This window comes from Mesoplodon mirus (assembly GCF_964341445.2).
Source record: "Mesoplodon mirus genome assembly, chromosome: 6".
NCBI lineage: Eukaryota > Metazoa > Chordata > Mammalia > Artiodactyla > Ziphiidae > Mesoplodon > Mesoplodon mirus.
Genome location: NC_138982.1, coordinates 1,059,961 through 1,078,930, shown reverse-complemented (window position 1 = coordinate 1,078,930; position 18,970 = coordinate 1,059,961). Strand labels below are relative to the sequence as shown.

Here is an 18,970-nt window from a genome sequence, read left to right as displayed (position 1 = left end):
GACCGGGGCACGAACCCGTGTGCCCTGCGTCGGCAGGCGGACTCTCAACCACTGCGCCACCAGGGAAGCCCTACTAGTTATTTTTTGACTCTACAAGATGTTACAGCTGTCTTTGCATGTCAATAAGGCTACCTCCCCACTCTAATTCTAAGAGGCGCCTCCTATTTACCCATGTGGTTAGACCACTCTCTATCCAAACACTGAATTGAAAGGTGGGACAGCGGGTGTGGAGTGGGAGGGGGGAGGTACAGAGGAACGCTCCCACACGTCTGGGGCTGATGGCCGTCGGCCTGGGTGCACACAGCTCCCCTGGGGCTGGCCGCTGGCCTGGGTGCACATAGCTCCCCTGCACACGGCTGGTGTCAGGTCTGGATGACCTTGACCAGGCAGGCGTCTTGGCCCCCTTTGCCAAGGGCCCCCCTGATCGATGGGGGAGCCCCCAGGCCAGTGGTTTTTAAACATGTCCTACACAGGCACTAGTATAGAGGACAGGAGATGCTGGGGCCAGGCTGGACAAGCATGTGTGTCTGCGGGAGGTGAGGGGACGATGAGGAGGGCAGACCCCTCCCCAGCCCCACCGTCCAGGGTAGCCCTGAGCTCAGCAGCGCTGGGCAGAGTCCGCTGTGATGGACAGATCCCGTCCACGGCCCTCATCTGTCCTCTCTGTGGGACCCTGAGGCCCACCCAGCTCAGAGCTCTGCCGCCTCTGGGAGGACCACAAATGAGAGTGAAACGGAGCCCCAAGGAGCAGGATCCGTGACGTGAGCGGTTTCCATTGGCTTCTACAAGGCTGGAAAAGAAGGTATCTCATGGAAAGGAGCCCTCAGGAGCCCTCAAGCCCTCGGAGAGCTGACAGTGCTCTTTGTTTAGTGTGGGCCAAATTGGAAACGGTGGCATGGGAGGGGCAGTCCAGCCTGGCCAGGTCCCCAAAGCCATAGGCACTGGTGCCCACAGGCCACACTGCGGCCTCTGGGGCCCTCACAGAAGGTGCAGCCTCGCCCCCCATCTGTAACAGGAGGGTTTAAACCAGAGAGTCTCAAAGTCCCTTCAGCTTCCCAGGTGCTTGATCCTTGGGAGCTGCCAGGTTGGGTAAGCACGTTCAACGCCTTTGACAACAGGGCTCTCTAGCGTGACCCAACGCCGGGGTCATCCAGGAGTGAGCGCTCTGGGAGTCATGACCCCTGGCGAGCATCCCAGGCTGGGGGTGACACCATCTTCTGTGGGACAGAATGACCTCTGTCCTGCTGAAGTGAACCACACCTTGGGGGCCCGAGCCTGAGGCTGCGCACAGGGGCACTGAAGGCCGACACGCCTGGGTGTTGATCTTGGCTCCCTCTTCCCCAGGGAGGAAGGTACTGATTCCTCCATACCCAGCCCCCCACCTGTACCCAGAGAGGAGAAGGAATGGATCCCCAGGAGACGAGGATGGCTCTCACACCCGACAAGGGCTGCACCGCCTCAGGGCAGGGAGCCCACCCTCTCCCTTCCTCTCACGTTTGTTTCTAGAGCCGCTCCCAGAAGGCCTGGGAGAAAGTCCGGGTCTGGAGGCCAGCTGATGCGGCCAGGACTCCAGGGTGGGGGTGACCGGCGCCCGCTGTCTCATTGCAGGGAACAGCAGCCACCTCCAGACTGAGCTCTGTCAGAAACACTGGCAGGGCCTGCCCCCCAGCAAGTGCCACAGCAGCACCCAGGACTCCCGGAAGGAGACCAGCAGCATGTGGGGTCTGATGGTGGTGGCCCAGCTGCTGGCAGGCATCGGCACGGTGCCCATCCAGCCATTCGGGATCTCCTACGTGGACGACTTCTCGGAGCCCAACAACTCGCCCCTGTACATCTGTGAGTCGGGCTTGAAGAGGGCTGTGGGATGGGGGCGGGTCCTGACGTGGCCCAGCCAATGCGTGCAGAGGTCTGGGGATCTGACACACCTGGTCTGAGTCCCAGCCCAGGCCCCAGCTCCTCACCAGCAGGATGGGGCCCACAGTCCCTGTGCACTGGGGACGTGGGAGTACCTGAGGTGACGTACGTGAGACCTTGGTCCCAGGGCAGGCACCGGGCAGCTCCTCGACCAGCAGTAGCTACTGTGTCTGTCGCGTCTGGGCACAGGCTGGGCACACTTGTTCTCTGGGCCATCCACTTAGGGAGAAGTTTGGCCTCAAAGAAGCATATGCAAAGCAGATAGCACATGACCATCTGACTGACCAAATCCTTCCCTTAGCACAAGCCACACTGAGCATCCTCAGGGCCCACGGCCCAGACCAGACAGACCACACCCACAGGCTCTGTGGCCCACAAGCTCCCCCAGGGCTGCCACTGCCACACTGCACCTGCAAGGAGATTTGCCCACCAACATGCACCTGGGCCAGCATCTGTACATGCCGAGGAGGCCACTTCTCTCCCGGCAGGTGGATCTCTCTGGCATCTGGCTGGAGGAGAAACAGCTTTGGTTCCACACATCTCAGGATCTTGAGTGGCTCCAGCCGTGCCTATAGTGAATGCCACAGGTGTGGACCTGTCAGGGCCAGAGGACAGATGGGGTGATGTCTCAGGAACCCCTCAGCAAGGGAAAGAGCCCAGGGCTGCCACCCTCTCAGTCTCCTTTCCTCCTCCCCTTTCCAGCCATCTTATTTGCCATCTCTGTATTCGGACCGGCTTTCGGGTACCTGCTGGGCTCGGTCATGCTGCAGATCTTTGTGGACTACGGCAGAGTGGACACAGGTGAGTGTGTGCCAGGACCACAACCCCCAGCCAGTCAGGACAAGGATGAAGCTTGAACTTTAAATGCTCACGGCCCCCTCGCCACCCACTCCCTCCCTCCCTCCTGTAGTCAGCAGACAGCGTGGGCCTCCTCTTTCCAAGGCCCGGGGTGGGGGTGGGCAAGGGGGATGCGCTGCTGAAGAAAACACACTTTCTGCCCTAAGAAAGCACACTTTCTGCAGCGGGAAACCTTGAGACCTAAGGCAGGGCCTCAGGTGTTGCTACCACAGCTGCCTGTCTTGGTGGTGGTATTAAAAAGAGCTCTATGATTCTTTGATTCTAAGATGGTTTTGATTGCTTAAAAAAATATTGATAAGAGCTCTTTTGGGGAAAAGAAGAAGCACTACATAGAATACACACATGGATTATGACTCCCTTCCAGAGGGGTGTAACATCGTGTTTAACCACGTGGGCACAGGTAGTAGAGAACCTGTGTCTAATCCTGGTTCCGCCTCCTCTCCTGGCTGAGTGCTCTTGGGCAAGTATCTCCATCCTTTCTGTGCCTCAGTTTCCTCATCTGTAAAAAAGGGCTAATGAGAGTGAAATAGAGATGTTGCAGTGTTTAGAACATGCCTGATATATATTGAGGTTGACAGGAGTGAGCTCTTTAAAAAGTGATCTGGCCCTTTTCACGAAGATGGCGCCGAAGACGAAGAAGGAAGTCCCTGCCCCTCCCAAAGCCGCAGCCAAAGCAAAGGCTTTGAAGGCCAAGAAAGCAGTGTTGAAAGGCGTACACAGCCACAAAAAAAAGAAGATCCGGACGTCACCCACCTTCCGACGGCCCAAAACACTGCGGCTCAGGAGGCAGCCCAAATATCCTCGGAAGAGCGCCCCTAGGAGAAACAAGCTTGACCATTATGCCATCATCAAGTTCCCCCTCACCACCGAGTCAGCCATGAAGAAAATAGAAGACAACAACACATTGGTGTTCATTGTGGATGTCAAGGCCAACAAGCACCAAATTAAACAGGCTGTGAAGAAGCTCTATGACATTGACGTGGCTAAGGTCAACACCCTGATCAGGCCTGATGGAGAGAAGAAGGCATATGTTCGACTGGCTCCTGACTATGACGCTTTGGATGTTGCCAACAAAATTGGGATCATCTAAACTTGAGTCCAGCTGGCTAATTCTAAAATATAAAAGTTTTCACTATAAAAAAAAAAAAAAAGTGATCTGGATGAAGCCACTGCGTGTCTTAGGATGAGAAAGTGCAATCCATAGACAGCAGCACACGTACTGAGTTAACCGTTCAGGGAACCGACCCCGGGATGGACCCTACAAGGGCATATGGCTATTGTGAGGTTGCCTTATACACCCCAGCCTCCCACAAGGCAGGGAAGGCTGGCACTGTAACAGAGGGACAGACAAAGTGCTTTGACAGTTCCAAGGCAGAAAAAGTGCTCCTGCATGAGGTGATGAGGGAGGGCCTCCCAGGGAGGTGAGGTCTGCATCCCATGTGGGTGGAATTACACAGGTGGTGATGGGAGAGGCCTTCCCAGTGGAGGAAACCATCCAGACAGAGCCAAGGGGGGCAATGTGTGGGGCGTGTGTGGGTGATATGTAAGTTCCCACAGGCCAGGTGTGGCTGGAAGGCAGGTCCAAGCCAGGCCTTTAGGAATAACACCCCCCCACCCCCCAGTGCCCAGCACCCAGATCAGAGCCTGCCTGTCTCACAAAGAACGTGGGCAGGCCTTAACCCAGTCACGCCGCCACAGCCCATAGGCTCCTGGCCCTGGGGCTGTCTGACCACAAGGTCGTCTGCTCAGGGTCATCCACCTGTACTTCAAATGAAAGGGCAAAGCCAGCGGAGCCGTCTGCTCAGGGTCAAGCCATCTTTGCCCTTCACTGGCACTTCCTGAGTTGGGTCCTGGCTCTTCGTGGCCCAAAGAGACTAGCAACTGAGCTCCCAGGCCACCAGGGACAGTGCCCAGGACAGTGTTGGGCTGAGGGCTGTTCTGCTGTCTTCTCCCTCCCTCCATGCCCATGTAGTTTCTTTACAAAGAGAAACACAGTGGCAGACCCTTAGACGTGGATGGGAGACTACAAAGAAGAAAGCATCTCCTTCAGAGGCCTGGTAGCCTACTCTGTTGGTGGTTGTTTTTTTGAGCCTCTAAGGACGATGAGGCCTCCTTTCTTGGGGATCAATCCAGTTGGGAGGCGGTAACATCCAGTGATGAAGAGTGCAGGTTTGGAAACCACGAATACACGCGTGGGTTTGAAAACTGACCAATGGAATGGCGCTTGCAGGCCAAAGTTCACCTCACTGATCCTCGCAGTGGCCTCCGTTCTCTGAGAAGACCAGAGTGGCCTGGAGAGAGAACGCCGTCTGGACGAAGATGCTAGCTTACAGCTTACCTCTTCTCCATCATGGGAAGGAAGTTCCCCCGATCAGTAAGGTGAGATCGTGCATTCATCCAACAAACACCTGTGTCCTTTGTTTTCTCTTCAGCTGCAGTTAACTTGAGCCCCGGAGACCCCCGATGGATAGGAGCCTGGTGGCTGGGCCTGCTCATTTCCTCAGCCTGCCTGGTTGTTACCTCTTTCCCCTTTTTTTTCTTTCCTCGAGCAATGCCCAGAGGAATGGAGGTAAGCTTCTGAGAACCCACAATTCTACCTATTATAAGAGTTTCCTAAAAGTAGGTGGAGGTAGAAAGTAAACAGAGCTGAGAAGTTGCAGCAGGTTAAGTAAATTCTGGCTGAAATCTAAACAACTTTCATAATACAGGACTTCTGAGAGACTTTGAGAGGTGAGAGTGCTTGTGAATTTCCAAAAGATGGTATCTCATCAGTGTTCCCTTACCTGTTAGCATCTCAGAGATTAAGAGGCCTCCAGGGAACTAGTTTGGGGAAACACTGAGTTCATCTAAAGTGGGATAAAGAATTAAGAGCCATTAAAAGCCGAATATGTGACCTGGAGCCGTTGACTTTTGCATGTGATAGGGCCGGTCATGTCTAATCCTAAAGGACTGCGTAACAGGGGGCTTCCTAGTGCGGCAGGGCGTGAGGGTGGGCTGTGAGTGGAGCGTACTTGGAGCCGACTGCCCTGCCCTGCATCGTCCAGTCCTATCTGTTGGGGAAAGACATCAGGGAAGGATGAGAATGGAAAACAGGGGCGAGACGTCTGGGTGGGGGCCTTGACCTTAGACTGAAGGGTCTACAACTTGTTCTAATCCCATGAAATTCTGAGGGACTGGTGCCCACTCAGGTGACAGCATGGCAGCTGGGTCAAGGTTGAGGCTGGAGAGTTGGGAGGAATGAAGGCTGGAGATCTGACGAGGCCAGTGTGGAGATGGGGACGCAGCTGAGGACCGAGGCCACGGCTGCGGACAGATGAGGCAGGGGCGGGGGGAGAGGTCCTCGGAGGGGGTGCCGAGAAGGACTCAGCCGTGAGCTGAGAGGAGCAGAACTGTGTGCCGAGGTTCAGAGCCAGAGGCAGGGCTGGACGCCTGGCGATGAGGTGTGTGCGGTCCAGGCCCTGCTCGGAGGAGGGCGAGGCTGGAGGGGCCTCCGCTTGGCTCGAGGAAGAATGTCAGAGGTTGGCAGCACATCGGGGTGGTTCTGGGGGGAGGCAAACCTGAATCCAGCTCTGCTACTTGTCAACTAGCTGAGGGATCCTGAGCAAGTTTCCTCGTCCCTAAGTCTCCTCTGCTTTAACATACTGGAGATAGAGCGCCTATCTTGGGAGGAGGTGGTGAGGAACGGTGGGTGTGGTGCCCACCGTGGAGAAAGCACTAAATGAATGGGAGCTCCTAGGCCTGCTGATGAGTCCCCTGGGGGATCCTAATGGTGTCAGAGCTCAGGGGCCTTGCGTCTGTGTGGTGGTTCAGAGCTGGGGGCCTCAGGCTGCAGCTAACAAGTCCGGAAGCGGAAGGCAGTTCACTGGGGAGGTCTGCACAGAAAGTGCAGGCTGAGAGCCAGGTCAGAGCCTTGAGCAGGACCCAACTTTGGGCCCCGAAGAAAGAAGGGACTCCATAGAGGAGATTGAAAGAGAGAGCTGGAAAGCAGAGCAGAGGTCATTCTAGACCAGAGCGTCCCAGGAGCCCACAGCCCCTGGAATCCGAGGACAGGGAAGAAGCGTAGCCATGACAGACAGACGAGGGGTGAGATCCACTCAGATGCCTTTTGGCATCAGCCAACAGTTAGATATGAAATAATATCTTGGGAGGCCCTGGCATGGATGCGTTCTGGTCAGTGGCCAAGCACCGGGCTCACCGACACGCAGGTGGTGATGGCTTTGGAAGCCCTCCCACACACACCCGGGGGGCTGACCACTGCCTAGCCCTGAGCCACTAAGACCAGAAGGATCAAGGGCCCAGGGAAGGTGGCTGCAGGGAGCCTGGGTCACTCACCCTCACCCCCTTTGCTGCCTTCAGAGGACTCCCACCACAGCGGACGAGGCCAGGAAGATGGAAGAGGCCAAGTCAAGAAGCTCCCTGGTGGATTTCATTAAACGTAACTGAGGGACCCGGCAGCCCTGGGAGGGCTGGCTGGGGGTGGGGGCGGTCCGGGGTAGCCCAGCCCATGTGGTGTCAGGTGTGGTGAGGGGCACTAAAAGCAGGTGGTCTAAAATTGGCTCTGCCAGGGGCCCCGGTGACTGCTGCTGTGCAGATAGCAGGAGACCCAAACTCAGCAGAGGTAGCCCCACCCACACCGCCTGGCCCACGTTCTCCTCTCCCCTCCCTTCCCATGGATGCAGCCGTCATGTACAGTCACCCTCCGCCTGAGTTCTCCCAGGGCTGTCCTCCTTTCATTCAGCCCATGAGCATGTTGAGTGGAGTCCGAGGGGCTGTGGGCCCCCAACAGGCCACTGAACAGCTCAGGGCCTGGATTCTGCCCGGGGGGGAGGAAGGGCACTGGCCGGTGTCGCGGACCCTGCGGCCACTGCCCGAGGCCCGGCCCTGATGGCAGCCTGTTGGCAGGGTTCCCCCGCATCTTCCTGAGGCTCCTGATGAACCCGCTATTCATGCTGGTGGTCCTGGCCCAGTGCACCTTCTCCTCCGTCATTGCCGGCCTCTCCACCTTCCTCAACAAGTTCCTGGAGAAGCAGTACGGCGCCTCCGCGGCCTATGCCAACTTCCTCATCGGTGAGTCCCCCGGGTGCCGCCGCAGCTGGGCCCTCCCGCCACCCACCCAGGGCCGGGAGTCCCCAGACCGGACACAGGCAGGAGCCAGAGGGTTCTTGCCTGAGAGAAAGAATTTTAAGGACGTTCTTCCAGGTTGGCACTCTAGACCGTTCTTGGCAGATTTCTTAGGCCCCTATCGTTCCAGACAGGAGTGGGTGGAGGCTGGGGGATGACTTCCTCCCCGTCAGAGGGGCTGAAAGCCTGACTGCCTCCCAAAGGCCCTGACATCATCGGGGGCGACAAAGGAAAGAGAGAGGATTGAACTGGGGGCTGGGCAAGATGCCTCTGGGTTTTTTCCTTCTTCTCCAATGACTTGAAGACATTCACCTGGATAAGGAGTGTGGGGCCCAGTGATTCTCCATCCCCACTGCACTTTAGGCTCCCCTGCAGAGCTTTAAGACATAGGGACGCCCAGGCCCCACCCTCGATCAATGAAAGCAGAATGTCCAGCATCCAGCATCGGTGTTTTTTGCAGCTGAGGGTGAGAAGCACTGATGTGGTTCCACCAAGTACCCAAGGGAATTATGGGGCCCAATTCACAGGTGAGCTTGACCATGTGGAAGTGGCAAGGTGGTCAGGGCGTGACCCCTGACCTCCTGTGTGGCTCTTGGCTGTGACTTCACGCCTCTAGCCTTTGGCCTCTGACTAGCACATCAGGCAGGGGGCGCGGGCAGTGCCTTGCTAACCCCATGTGATCATAGTTCAAGGACGGGCCAGGTAATGAAAGGTGCTTAACAAGTGCACATTCAACCACATCCCTCTGCCTGCAAGGGCCCCACTTCTTTCTTTATTCTTGGCACAGGCAGGGCAGTCTGCCACGTCAAGATAACTCTGCAGTAAATGCTCAATTAATGTCATTTATTACTATTGCAATTAATCATATTGAACGTCGCTTCAGGAAGCCATGCCCCCTTCTCTGTGGTCCAGCCCAGTGTGCGGCCCACACACACTGTGAGGCCTGTGCACCCAGACCAGCTTCTCTCCGTCTGTAGGTGCTGTGAACCTCCCTGCTGCGGCCTTGGGGATGCTGTTTGGAGGAATCCTCATGAAGCGTTTTGTTTTCTCTCTGCAAACCATTCCCCGCGTGGCTGCCACCATCATCACCATCTCCATGATCCTCTGTGCCCCTCTTTTCTTCATGGGCTGCTCCACCCCAGTCGTGGCAGAGGTCAACCCCCGCAGGTAGTGGGAATGAGCCTGGGGCCAGAGCCTGTCTGTGGCTGCCACACGTCTTCCTTTCTGCTTCTTCAACTGTCCTCTCTCCTCTTCCCTTGTTGGTCTAATCTCTTATGTGGCAACTGAGAAAATCAGATCTTGAATAGTGTGCTCAATTATGAGGAGAAATCAGAGGGTCCTAGTGGGTCACCAGCAATCAGGGTTAGGGTTCTGTTTTTTAAGAAGCACCAAAAACTAATTAGTTTGGTTTCAGGATGAATCTGTAGTGCTGTGAGCTGAGGAACCAGGAAATAGCTACCTTTAGCATCCACTCTGTACTGGCTAAAATTACAGAGTCTTATTGAGCTGCCAGAGAAAGATGAGAGACGGAGACCTGCAAAGATCTGGGAAAGAACAAGGAAGGTGATGACAAACTTGAAAAATTAGGGCAGGTGAGGAAGAGGGCAGGTAAAGTATACCTGTCGGTTTGCATAAAGCAACATGGTTTTAAGTTCTAAGTCTGGCTTCATGTTCAGGAAGGGCTTTGAGGCCCATGAGGGAGTGTGCTGAGCAAGGAGCCGTTACTTTTTTCCTGGGAGCCACCTTTCAACAGCTCTTCTTTAAGATTTTGCCCAGTGAGGTTGCAATACTTGGAGATGCCATACTTTTCAGCCTTGGTGTTTTCTCTTTCTCTTTGAAAGAAACTCTCCTGTCTCTGGTGGGAATGAGGGAAGGGAGAGTCACTCAGGTTGGGACCCCCCACCCCCTGGTTTGTACTGGTCTTTTGGCTGTGGATTGAGAGAGACCAAGAAGGCTTCCACTGGGAGTTTAGCACGGGGCTTTGTCAGCAGACCAGGTCCTAGTTCTGGCGCTGTTCTTTCCTGGTTGGGGAAAGTTACTTAACTTATCTAATCTTCAGGTTCCTCATCCACAAAAGGAGTACCACTAATACTGCGATGGCACGCATGAAAAGCCCTCAGGCACAATGCCTGGAGCATGAGAGATGCCCATTAACTAGGATTAGTATAATTATTTTAGCAAAGCTCTGAACTGTGGTTTATCAGCCCCAATCCCAACCCTACCCTAAGAAGATCAGGAATATCAGATATGGTAAGATTGGTGAGATCAGCCATTGAAATCCCTTGGTTGAAGCTCAGGGGAATGGAGTGACCTGGGTGATGGCTACATAGACCCAGAGACGGGAGCCATCTAGACCCTGGATTGCCTCAAGGGGCCTCAGCCCGAACTCAGATGAAAGAGAAGGGAAGGGAAATTATTGCCTGTGACTCTCCCATAGCATCTGCCATCTCTCTCATCAGAGTCCTGACTGGTTGGCTGTCTCGACCCCTTCTGAAGTGGGGGATTTGCCAGCCAAGCATTTCTAACGACTAGTAGTTTGGGCTCCTACTAGCAGAAGAAGTAAAGGTGCCGTGAGCACCGACCACATTCACTGTTGGCTCCAATAGACATAATTCAGATCCCTGGGTGGCGCTGGCCCAAGACAAACAGAGACACACAGGCACACTAACCAGGCGGGGAACTCACACTGGGCTGGAATGGAGAGGTTTTCCTTTGGTCTTGCTTTGTTTGATTCCCATTTCCTGTTTTGCTGGCAGCACATCAAGTTCTATACATCCACAGCCTCCCGCCTGCCGCAGGGACTGCTCGTGCCCAGATTCCGTCTTCCACCCAGTCTGTGGAGACGATGGGGTTGAGTACCTCTCCCCTTGCCATGCTGGTTGCAGTGAAATCAACGTCAGCTCTATAGTCTCCAAGCAACCGGTAAGGGCCTGGAGGGGCCCCGGGCCACTGCCGAGTGTGTGCCCCTGCAGCCTGCTCCTCCACTCGGGATGGGCAGGGCTCCACCCCACTCATTCCCAGCATCCTGGCCTCTGGGCCACACCCACCCTCTCTCCACCTCCTCTTCCCTAGGGTCATGACCAGATGTCTACAGCCTAAAGTCAATTAAAGATTGGCCGATGTCCAACAAATTCACATTCCTGAGGCCTAACAATGCTCAGAGCAGAAACAAGCCAGAGCATTCCTTCAGCTGAGGCCTGCCAGTCTCACCCTGAAGGATCCTAATGGGCCTGTCTGCGTCCTGGCAGTGTTGCAAAGCTACATGGACTGGCCCAGATAAATCAAGGGCAGAGGGCCTCTGTGATGTGGACCTGGAAGCTTAGAGCCAGAAGTGGTGATAGAGGGCATTTGGTTCAATCCCTCTCGACACTCACCTATGGCCACACAGCTGGCTTGAAGTCTATAGCTATTTAGGGGCAGATTTGAGACTAGAACTCAGGGTGCTCCCTCAGCCTGGGGCATGTCTGTGCAAGACCAGGTATCTCCCGGCCACAGCCTCCCACTCAGGTAGCCCACACTCACCAGGCTAACTTGGTGAGGTCCTGGCCAGCCCTCAGAGCACTATGGCTCCCAGCCTCCCAGGATCAGACAGCAGCAAACCAAGTCCAGTCGTTTGTGCGGTTATTCAGCAAATACTTAGTGAACACCAGAGACAGCCACGGGTGCTAAGTATTCAAGGGGGAACCCATCAGCCCAGGTCCCTGCCCTCATGAGTTTGTATTCTACCAAAATGCACAAGGGAGTTTTAGAAAGTAACCCATGCCATGAAGAGACTTAATGGGACAGAGAATGCCTGGGGGCCTCCCTGAGGAGGTGACATTAGAACTGAACCACCAGAAGAAGAAAACACTATGAAGACCTGGGAGTGAAACAGAATGAACGCAACTGCAAGGCCCCAGGGCATGAATGAGCCGGCACAGGAGAAAAGAGAGAAGGCCAGGGCTGCTGGTGGAGTGAGGAGAAGTGTCACAGCCGGCTCGGCCAGGGAGCAGGCAGGGGTCGGGTTAGGATTTGGATGTTCTTTTTCCTAAGAGCACTGGGAAGTCTGTGCAGTTCCCCTGAGGATGCCCTAAGGAGAGGATGCATCTTATTCCCTTAAGCCTGTGTGGAGGGCACAGGCAAGGCTAGACCCATTTACCATCCTCCCCTGAGAGGACAGGACAAGGCTGCTTCCACAGCCAGCTCTGCGGACAGAGGAGCGTGGTTCTCAGGCAGCCGGAGGACAAAGAACTTGGACAAGATGCTCTCTCAGTTGCCTTCTAGTCGGAGGAGCCTGTGGTGGCTTCTGTGGTTTTCTTATCTTTATTTACTTACCTCTGACTCATCTGTTTCCAGAAATAATCTTGACAGGTTTCCAGTAACAGCACAAGCACATCAAGACCAAAATCCATTAGCATAATATCAAGAAAAAATAGCAAATTATAAGGAAAAGTATCTATGTTTAAAACACTCCAGCCTGAGGGAGGTGGCGGCAACACTGTATATAACGTAATTATGAGCTTCCCAGCAGCCAAAGTAAAAAGGGTACATAGTTCCAACGCCTGGTGGAAGGAAGCATACCAGCTCATTAGTTCTCATCTTGCCCCTATCACTGCTTTGACACAGTAATTGGACCATGGGCTGGTCTATCAGACACTGTGAGAGAAGAGATGAAGGCCACCTGACAGGCAGTGGCCACCAAGGAGAGCTGTACAACAGTGCTGAGCCATATGGATTCGCAGACTTGAGACAGAGATGTTTGCAGACAGGAGGAATTCCTCTCAGGCAGAAAGTACAGTAGATTCCTCTGGGTTCCCACTGCTATCTCCTCCTGTTTTTATCTTCTTTTAACGTCCCTGCAGTAAACACACCAAAAACAGCAACCCACAAAACCCCTGCTGCTCCAGAGGAGGGCCCTCCCAGGCCCCGGTCCCCACTGGGTGGGCCGTGCCTGGCAGTGGAATCCTACATATCCCGACGCGGGTGTAACTGCGGGAAGAGCCCAGCCCACGCTGGACAACTGGTTTTGGTGAAGGTGGTTTCTGTTGCCCAAATAGTGGTCAGAGGCAGGATCCATGGGGCACCTGAAACCCCCACCTGGTCTCCTGTCCAACCTCTGCATCCAGCATCACCAGCTCCCCAGGGAGGTCAGAGGAGCGAGAGCTGGAGCAGGCGTTTAAAGTATGTGGAGTCGAAATAATAACAGCAGGTTTCCCCCGTTCCCCTCCCTCTCCTTCCAAGACCTACTCGAACTGCAGCTGCGTGAGAGGAGGATCCGCTTCAGCAAAGACGGGCCCGTGCCCCATCCCCTGCGCCCACTTCCTGCTCCCGGCCATCTTCCTCATCTCCTTTGTGGCGCTCATAGCCTGCACCTCCCACAACCCTCTCTACATGATGGTGCTGCGGTGAGTGCGCCTCTCCTTCCCCACGCTTCCCTCACCTCGTGCCCAGCTGCCCCCTTCGCAGCTCTCCTGCCTTTCATGCCCCTCCGGGTCCTTGGACGTTCTTGGGGTGATACAGGGAGATAATGCTGGTGCGCCAGTGGCGGGGGCTCGTGTGCCGGGCCTGTCGGGAGTCCCTCACTGCACCCTCACTCCATGTCTCACGGGGTCCCTGTGCCTCCATCCCGCACAGGGAGGGCAGAGCCTGGCGGCTGAGCCACGTGACCAAGCCAGGCTGCCTGACTGCTCGCCTGTAGATCCCCTTATCTTCAAGTCCTAAAGGAACTGAGAGGACGGAGGAGAATTCAGTTGGATACATAAAATCGGGGAAGGAAAATGAGGAAAGTTCCAGAGACAGAATGAGGGCCACGGAAAGGATGGAAATGAGAAAAGCACAGTGTGCTAGGAGCCAGGTCGGAAGGGAGAGGCCGGCCAGGCGGGGGGTGGGGTGGGGGCACAGGTATCCTGTGATAGCAGCATGGAGGTGCCCCGGGGGTGTGGACAGGGGACGGCCTCCCTTCGCCTCACCCTCGGCGAAGGAGAGAATAAGGTTTCAACCAAGTGGGCATCATTCACCCCCGCCTGCCCCCCTCGTGTCCTCATCCATCTGGCAAGCAGAGAGGGAAAAACACAGGATCTGGAAGCCCGGGGCCAGGGTCAAAGGCCCACTTCTGCCACGTACTGGCTGAGAGGCCTTGGGTGTTGCCCACCTCACCAAGTCTCAGTTCCCTCGTGGATGAAAGGGGGTTAACGATATTGACCTTGAAGGGTTGGTGTCAGGGTTATATGGTAAATTGCTTTGTAAATACAAGGCGCTCTGCATTATTGGTTAGTTATCACTAGGAACCGGATTATTGTTATTGCTGTTACTATTATCAGCTAGCTAGGTGGCAATGACCTAGTTTCCCCAGAAGACTAGGAGGTGAGGAAGGGTCTGGGATTTTACCTTACTTACAGGTTAGCTTGCAAACTACCAAGCTCCTGTTTCTGTCACTGTGCCACAAGGATGCTGGCAGAGGCCGGGAGACTCCTGGGTCAAAGCCAGAGGACTTTGCTGCTCACAGCACAGCAGGCAGTGTGGACCTCATGCTGCATCATTTATCCATGCCCCCCAAGTCCTACTGGGTGACGTGGAGGGGCTCAGGTGTATGTTTCACCTGCAGTGGGTGTAGGTCACAGCTAAGGAACAGTGAGCTTGGGAGAGCCACTGTTTATATAGACCAAGCCTGCTGCTGGTCTAGAAGATTCTACCTCATGCCTCAAGGATGCTCGTTGCAGCCACAACCCTGGGAAATGGCCCATGAAGCGAACAGTCAGGACCTTGCATTCTTAGCCTACTCCGCAAGACTGTGTAGGGATGCTCGGAGCACATTGCCTCCCAGCACCACCCTCTCCTCCACTGCTCCCCATGCGTGCATTCCAAGTACCCGTGCTTTCACCCAAGGCCCCTGAGCGGGCTTCCCTTCTTGCACCCCAAGTCAGATGGACTATGGTGGACCCAGTGATCCTGAGAAAGGTGTGTGGGTGGCCACGACGAGGAGAGGGAATAGGATAAGGAAGTCCCTGAGCAGCGGACAAGGGCATCCCTGTTAGGTCACCTCCCAGAGGACCGTCAAGCCCCAGGGATGGAGAAGTAGTGGAGGCAAAGCACCATTTCAACCACAGGGTGGGCTTTTCTAGAAAATCTCTGGTCAGGGGCTGGAGTGAAATTGGAGAAGAGGCCCCAGTATCCCAAAATGATTTAAAGATAAATCCCACTGGGAAAGATGAAAGAATGGATGCTGTGAAGTATGGAGAAGGTGAGGCTTAAAGATGGCATTGTAGGTGACCCAAACCTTATTTGTATCAGTCGTGGCCTCCAGCCACGCATGGAAATACAGGCTGGGAGTGAAGGTTTGCTGAAAATGTATCAGGAAAGAGAGGTCAGAGAGCCAGCGTTAATTCGGGGCTGAAGGGGCAAGAGAGTACAAGGAACTCAAAATCTCTATCAGAAGCCAAACTGGGGTTCCCAAGTCCCATTTAGCTGAGAATCCAGAGGAGTCTGCCCAGGGACAAGGACCAAGACACAGAAGCTTCTATTATGGATTGGACCACTGAAGGCGTCTATGGGCAATAAAGGCAGTGTCCATGAGATTGAGATTTGAGGCACTTCCCACTTGGGGGATCCCAGTGGGTGCCTCCCTGCTGCTTCACCCCGGTGGGTATCCTGAGAAGCTGAAAGAAGGTCCCTTTCCAGTTTGCTAGCAGAACTATGGAGGTAAAACAAAACGTGTGCAGAGACCTGGGGATCACTTCTGAGTTCCCTCCCTTGCTGGCCCCTCAGCCCCGGAAGGCTTTCCCCCAGCCAGCTCCCACTCAGTGTGCACTCAGGGCACAGGCAACCCTGGCGCCCCGGCTGGCCCGCCCCCGACTCCCCACCTCGTGGAAGGGTGTGTCCTCCCGCTGCTCCACGCCCAGCCGGGGTGACAGGGCCTGGCGGTACCTCCTGCAGACAGCCTCCCTCCTCTCTCTCTGAACCTCCTTCCTCACCAAGCACTTTTCTCCTCCTGAGGGAAGAAGGGTGGGAGCAGGACTGGCTGCATACTTTGCAGGACCCAGTGCAAAATGGAAACGCAAGGCTCCTGGTTCCAAAGTCGTTAAGGATTTCAAGCCAGCCACAGCAGAACACTAAAGCAAACATGGGACCTTTCAGAGGGTGGGGCCCTGTGGGGCCACACAGGTCGCATGCCCACGAAGCCGGCCCAAAGTAGGGGATTCTTTTTTTTTTTTTTTTTTTTTTTTGCTGTACGCGGGCCTCTCACTGCTGTGGCCTCTCCCGTTGCGGAGCACAGGCTCCGGACGCACAGGCTCAGCGGCCATGGCTCACGGGCCCAGCCGCTCCGCGGCATATGGGATCCTCCCAGACCGGGGCACGAACCCGTATCTAGGGGATTCTTTTAGTTGCACACAGGAGCTGACAGCCCAGGGGCCCTAATTACACTTAGTATCAGGACTGTCTTCTATTGCTGTAAACACCACAGGAGCTATTCAGACCTGCGGCCATAAACACAGCCTTCAGTGTCCTCTCCGCTCCCAGACGCTCTGCCCTTTGCTTCTTGAAGGGGGCTCTGGGCAGCCCAGAAGCTCACAGAGACCAGTGGTTCTCAAACCTGAGTGTGCACAGAATCTCCTGGAGGGCTTCTTCCAACACAGAGCGCTGGGCCCCATCCCCAGAGTGTCTGACTCTTCTTCTGAGGCGAGGCCTGAGAATCTGCCTTGCTAATAAGTTCCCAGGGGATACTGATGCTGCTGGTCCAGTGATCATGCTTTGAGAACCACTGAGGGGAGCAATGGGAGCTCGGGGCCCCGGTGAACCCCACCAGGCCACGTGAGGACAGGTTCCGACGCGGCCTGAGGCCATGGCTGCCCCCGTGGTGGGGAAGGCACAGCCCTGAGTCCCCCCACTGCTGATTTCCTGTGTGCCTTTGCAGTGTGGTGAACCAGGAGGAAAAGTCATTTGCCATCGGAGTACAGTTCTTGCTGATGCGTCTGCTGGGTGAGTGTCGGACATGCCCCCCTCCTCGTGGCCCCAGATGACAGGGAATCAGAGGGCTGTGGGGTGCAGGGTGGGGATGGGGAAAGCCCCGTCTCATCTCTGTCGTAAAGAGAAGCTGTACACAATCAACACAACAGTAAATGCCAAATCCCATGTGGGCAGTTTCCCCGTCACTTGAGGTTAGGAAAGATTCCATCTATGGCATTAACACCAAATGAAAGTATGTAAGAAAAAGGAAAAGTGGACGCAGCTGAGAATGCCTAATAGAACATCAAAGGCAGGTATTTCTTCATCTCTCTCCAAGAGTTCGCTGTAGGAACAAAGCCTCGTGCTCCTGTCCCAACCAGAAGGGCCGTGGAGCCCAGGCCCGGCTTCCTTTCCATTTGACAAAATCCACTCCTCCTACCTCCATTCAGCAAAGTGGGGCCCTCTGCCGACCAACGCTGCCTGCTCTCAAGCAGCCCAGAACCCAGGAGGAAGGGAACTGTGCACAGCGGTCAGGACTGGCTACAGGAGGACGAGCTGCCTGCGGGCATCAGGGAGCACCCAGCTTGCCCTGCAGGTCCTTTCCCAGACTGCTCACGCTGGACTGTCCCTTCTGGACACCTCCAGGCACTAGATAAACACAGGGCACTAATATGGAGACCCTTGCAGTGAAGGTACACTAAGTAAAGGGACCAGATAAAAGGACAGATTTACTGAGGACCCGGGGGCATGCACCGCAGCGGGGAATACGGTGACTTCAGTGAAGGCAATTCATTTGTGATCAGGGTGCACTTTCTGACCTTAAACGCTGAAATCCCTGCAGAGCGTGTGGTGCATTATTATCCGGGAGTCTGATCTGCACTTCACCCCGTAGCAGCTTCCATGACCACGCTGGGGTGTGTGGGTGATGTCTCTCCTGGGCCTGCTGAGCAGGGAGCCCTCTCCGACCAAATCTGGGGGAGGTGTGGGGTGATGAGGGCTGAATCCGTTTTTTCGGTGATTTCTCGGTCTCCGGCCACTTGCTCCTCTCGCCCCAGAAGCCCCCCTTCAGACTCTCCTCCTCTGGCCTATATTACAGCCACAAAGGACACAGGACACTGGGATCTATCCTGTCCTGGTGGCAGAGGTATGGTCGTCACCACAGTGCCTTTCCATTTATAACTTATCCTTTATAACTTGCTCTGAAACCTCCACTGGGAAGGAAACCTTACATTCCGCCCGGCCCGACAGCAGCCAGGACGGGCTCTGGAGAGCCCTGCCCTCCCTCCTCCAGCCACCGTGAAAACCGCGCCTCTCCTGAGGCTCAAAGCACCTGCTGCCTTTGTTTTTTCATTTGAGCTCAGATATAACTCAGTGTGGCCACCACCGATAGAAAACCCAGGCTGGAGGGACCCATTCATCACCTGAGAAGGCAATTCCACCCTGGGTAGAAAAAAGGACTTGGCAAGTTTCAAATTACCCACTGGGACTTGGTTGAAAATTCTTCTGGACTTTATTTCTATTCAGGGAACAGCATTCAGGAAGGTCAGTCGTTGTGTCCAGTTTCCATCCCCTGTTCACCTGGAGATTTTGGGAGCCAGCAGGTCTGAATAGAGAGGCTGGTTCTTGAAGGTTCCCACCTCTGGGCAGAGCCACAAGCAGAAGATTGCCTGTTTCTTTCCTCCAGAAGCAGCTTCCCACAGGGCCCAAAATAGAGTCTGAGAGGCTGTTCAGAGTGGTTCTGAGAATGGGGGGGCCTGGCCCAGGTGTGGATCCGGCCAAGCCCTTCCCCAGTCCAGTGACTGCCTAGAACTGTAGCTAAGGATGCAGGGCTCATCCGAATATTCAGCAGCCGTAGGGCATGGCCCCTGCTGGACCAGTTCTCACCACTCAGCTGTGGGGAAGTTCAGGGGGCCTGGGAGGTTCTGAGCAGCCAGGGTGTTGGGGGTCTGCTGGGGGTGTTGTCTAAGCCAGCAGGGCAGCTTCGTGTAGTGGAAGAATGTGGGATCTGATCCTCCAAAAACTAGGGTGCAAAGTCCAGCCCTCACCCCACTTGCCTATGCAGAGGTGAGGCAGCCAAGCCCACCTTCCTCCCCGTAAAAATGAGGACACCCACCCACCTCCGGGCTGCTGTGAGGACCCGAGGAGTTGGTGTCCT

General features: G+C 55.2%; 2 protein-coding genes across 2 annotated transcripts in view; both read left to right on the top strand.

Annotated features, from left to right (window-relative positions):
- SLCO2A1 (solute carrier organic anion transporter family member 2A1) overlaps nucleotides 1-18,970 on the top strand; it is a 78,251-nt gene that overhangs the window by 55,999 nt on the left and 3,282 nt on the right. The window contains exons 4-12 of the mRNA XM_082624850.1: nucleotides 1,609-1,836; nucleotides 2,617-2,715; nucleotides 5,205-5,341; nucleotides 7,129-7,207; nucleotides 7,675-7,839; nucleotides 8,871-9,060; nucleotides 10,650-10,815; nucleotides 13,114-13,277; nucleotides 16,784-16,848. Coding sequence (XP_082480976.1) covers nucleotides 1,609-1,836; nucleotides 2,617-2,715; nucleotides 5,205-5,341; nucleotides 7,129-7,207; nucleotides 7,675-7,839; nucleotides 8,871-9,060; nucleotides 10,650-10,815; nucleotides 13,114-13,277; nucleotides 16,784-16,848 — 1,293 coding nt within the window. The remainder of the gene's footprint in view (nucleotides 1-1,608; nucleotides 1,837-2,616; nucleotides 2,716-5,204; nucleotides 5,342-7,128; nucleotides 7,208-7,674; nucleotides 7,840-8,870; nucleotides 9,061-10,649; nucleotides 10,816-13,113; nucleotides 13,278-16,783; nucleotides 16,849-18,970) is intronic.
- Nucleotides 3,377-3,920, top strand: LOC309806209 (large ribosomal subunit protein uL23-like). The gene has a single exon (XM_082624851.1). It carries the CDS (start codon nucleotides 3,392-3,394, stop codon nucleotides 3,860-3,862), a length of 471 nt encoding a protein of 156 aa, XP_082480977.1. The 5' UTR covers nucleotides 3,377-3,391; the 3' UTR covers nucleotides 3,863-3,920.

Bases quoted from the DNA above. Each gene is read 5' to 3' on its own strand.
- LOC309806209 (XM_082624851.1), top strand. From the start codon at position 3,392: ATGGCGCCGAAGACGAAGAAGGAAGTCCCTGCCCCTCCCAAAGCCGCA.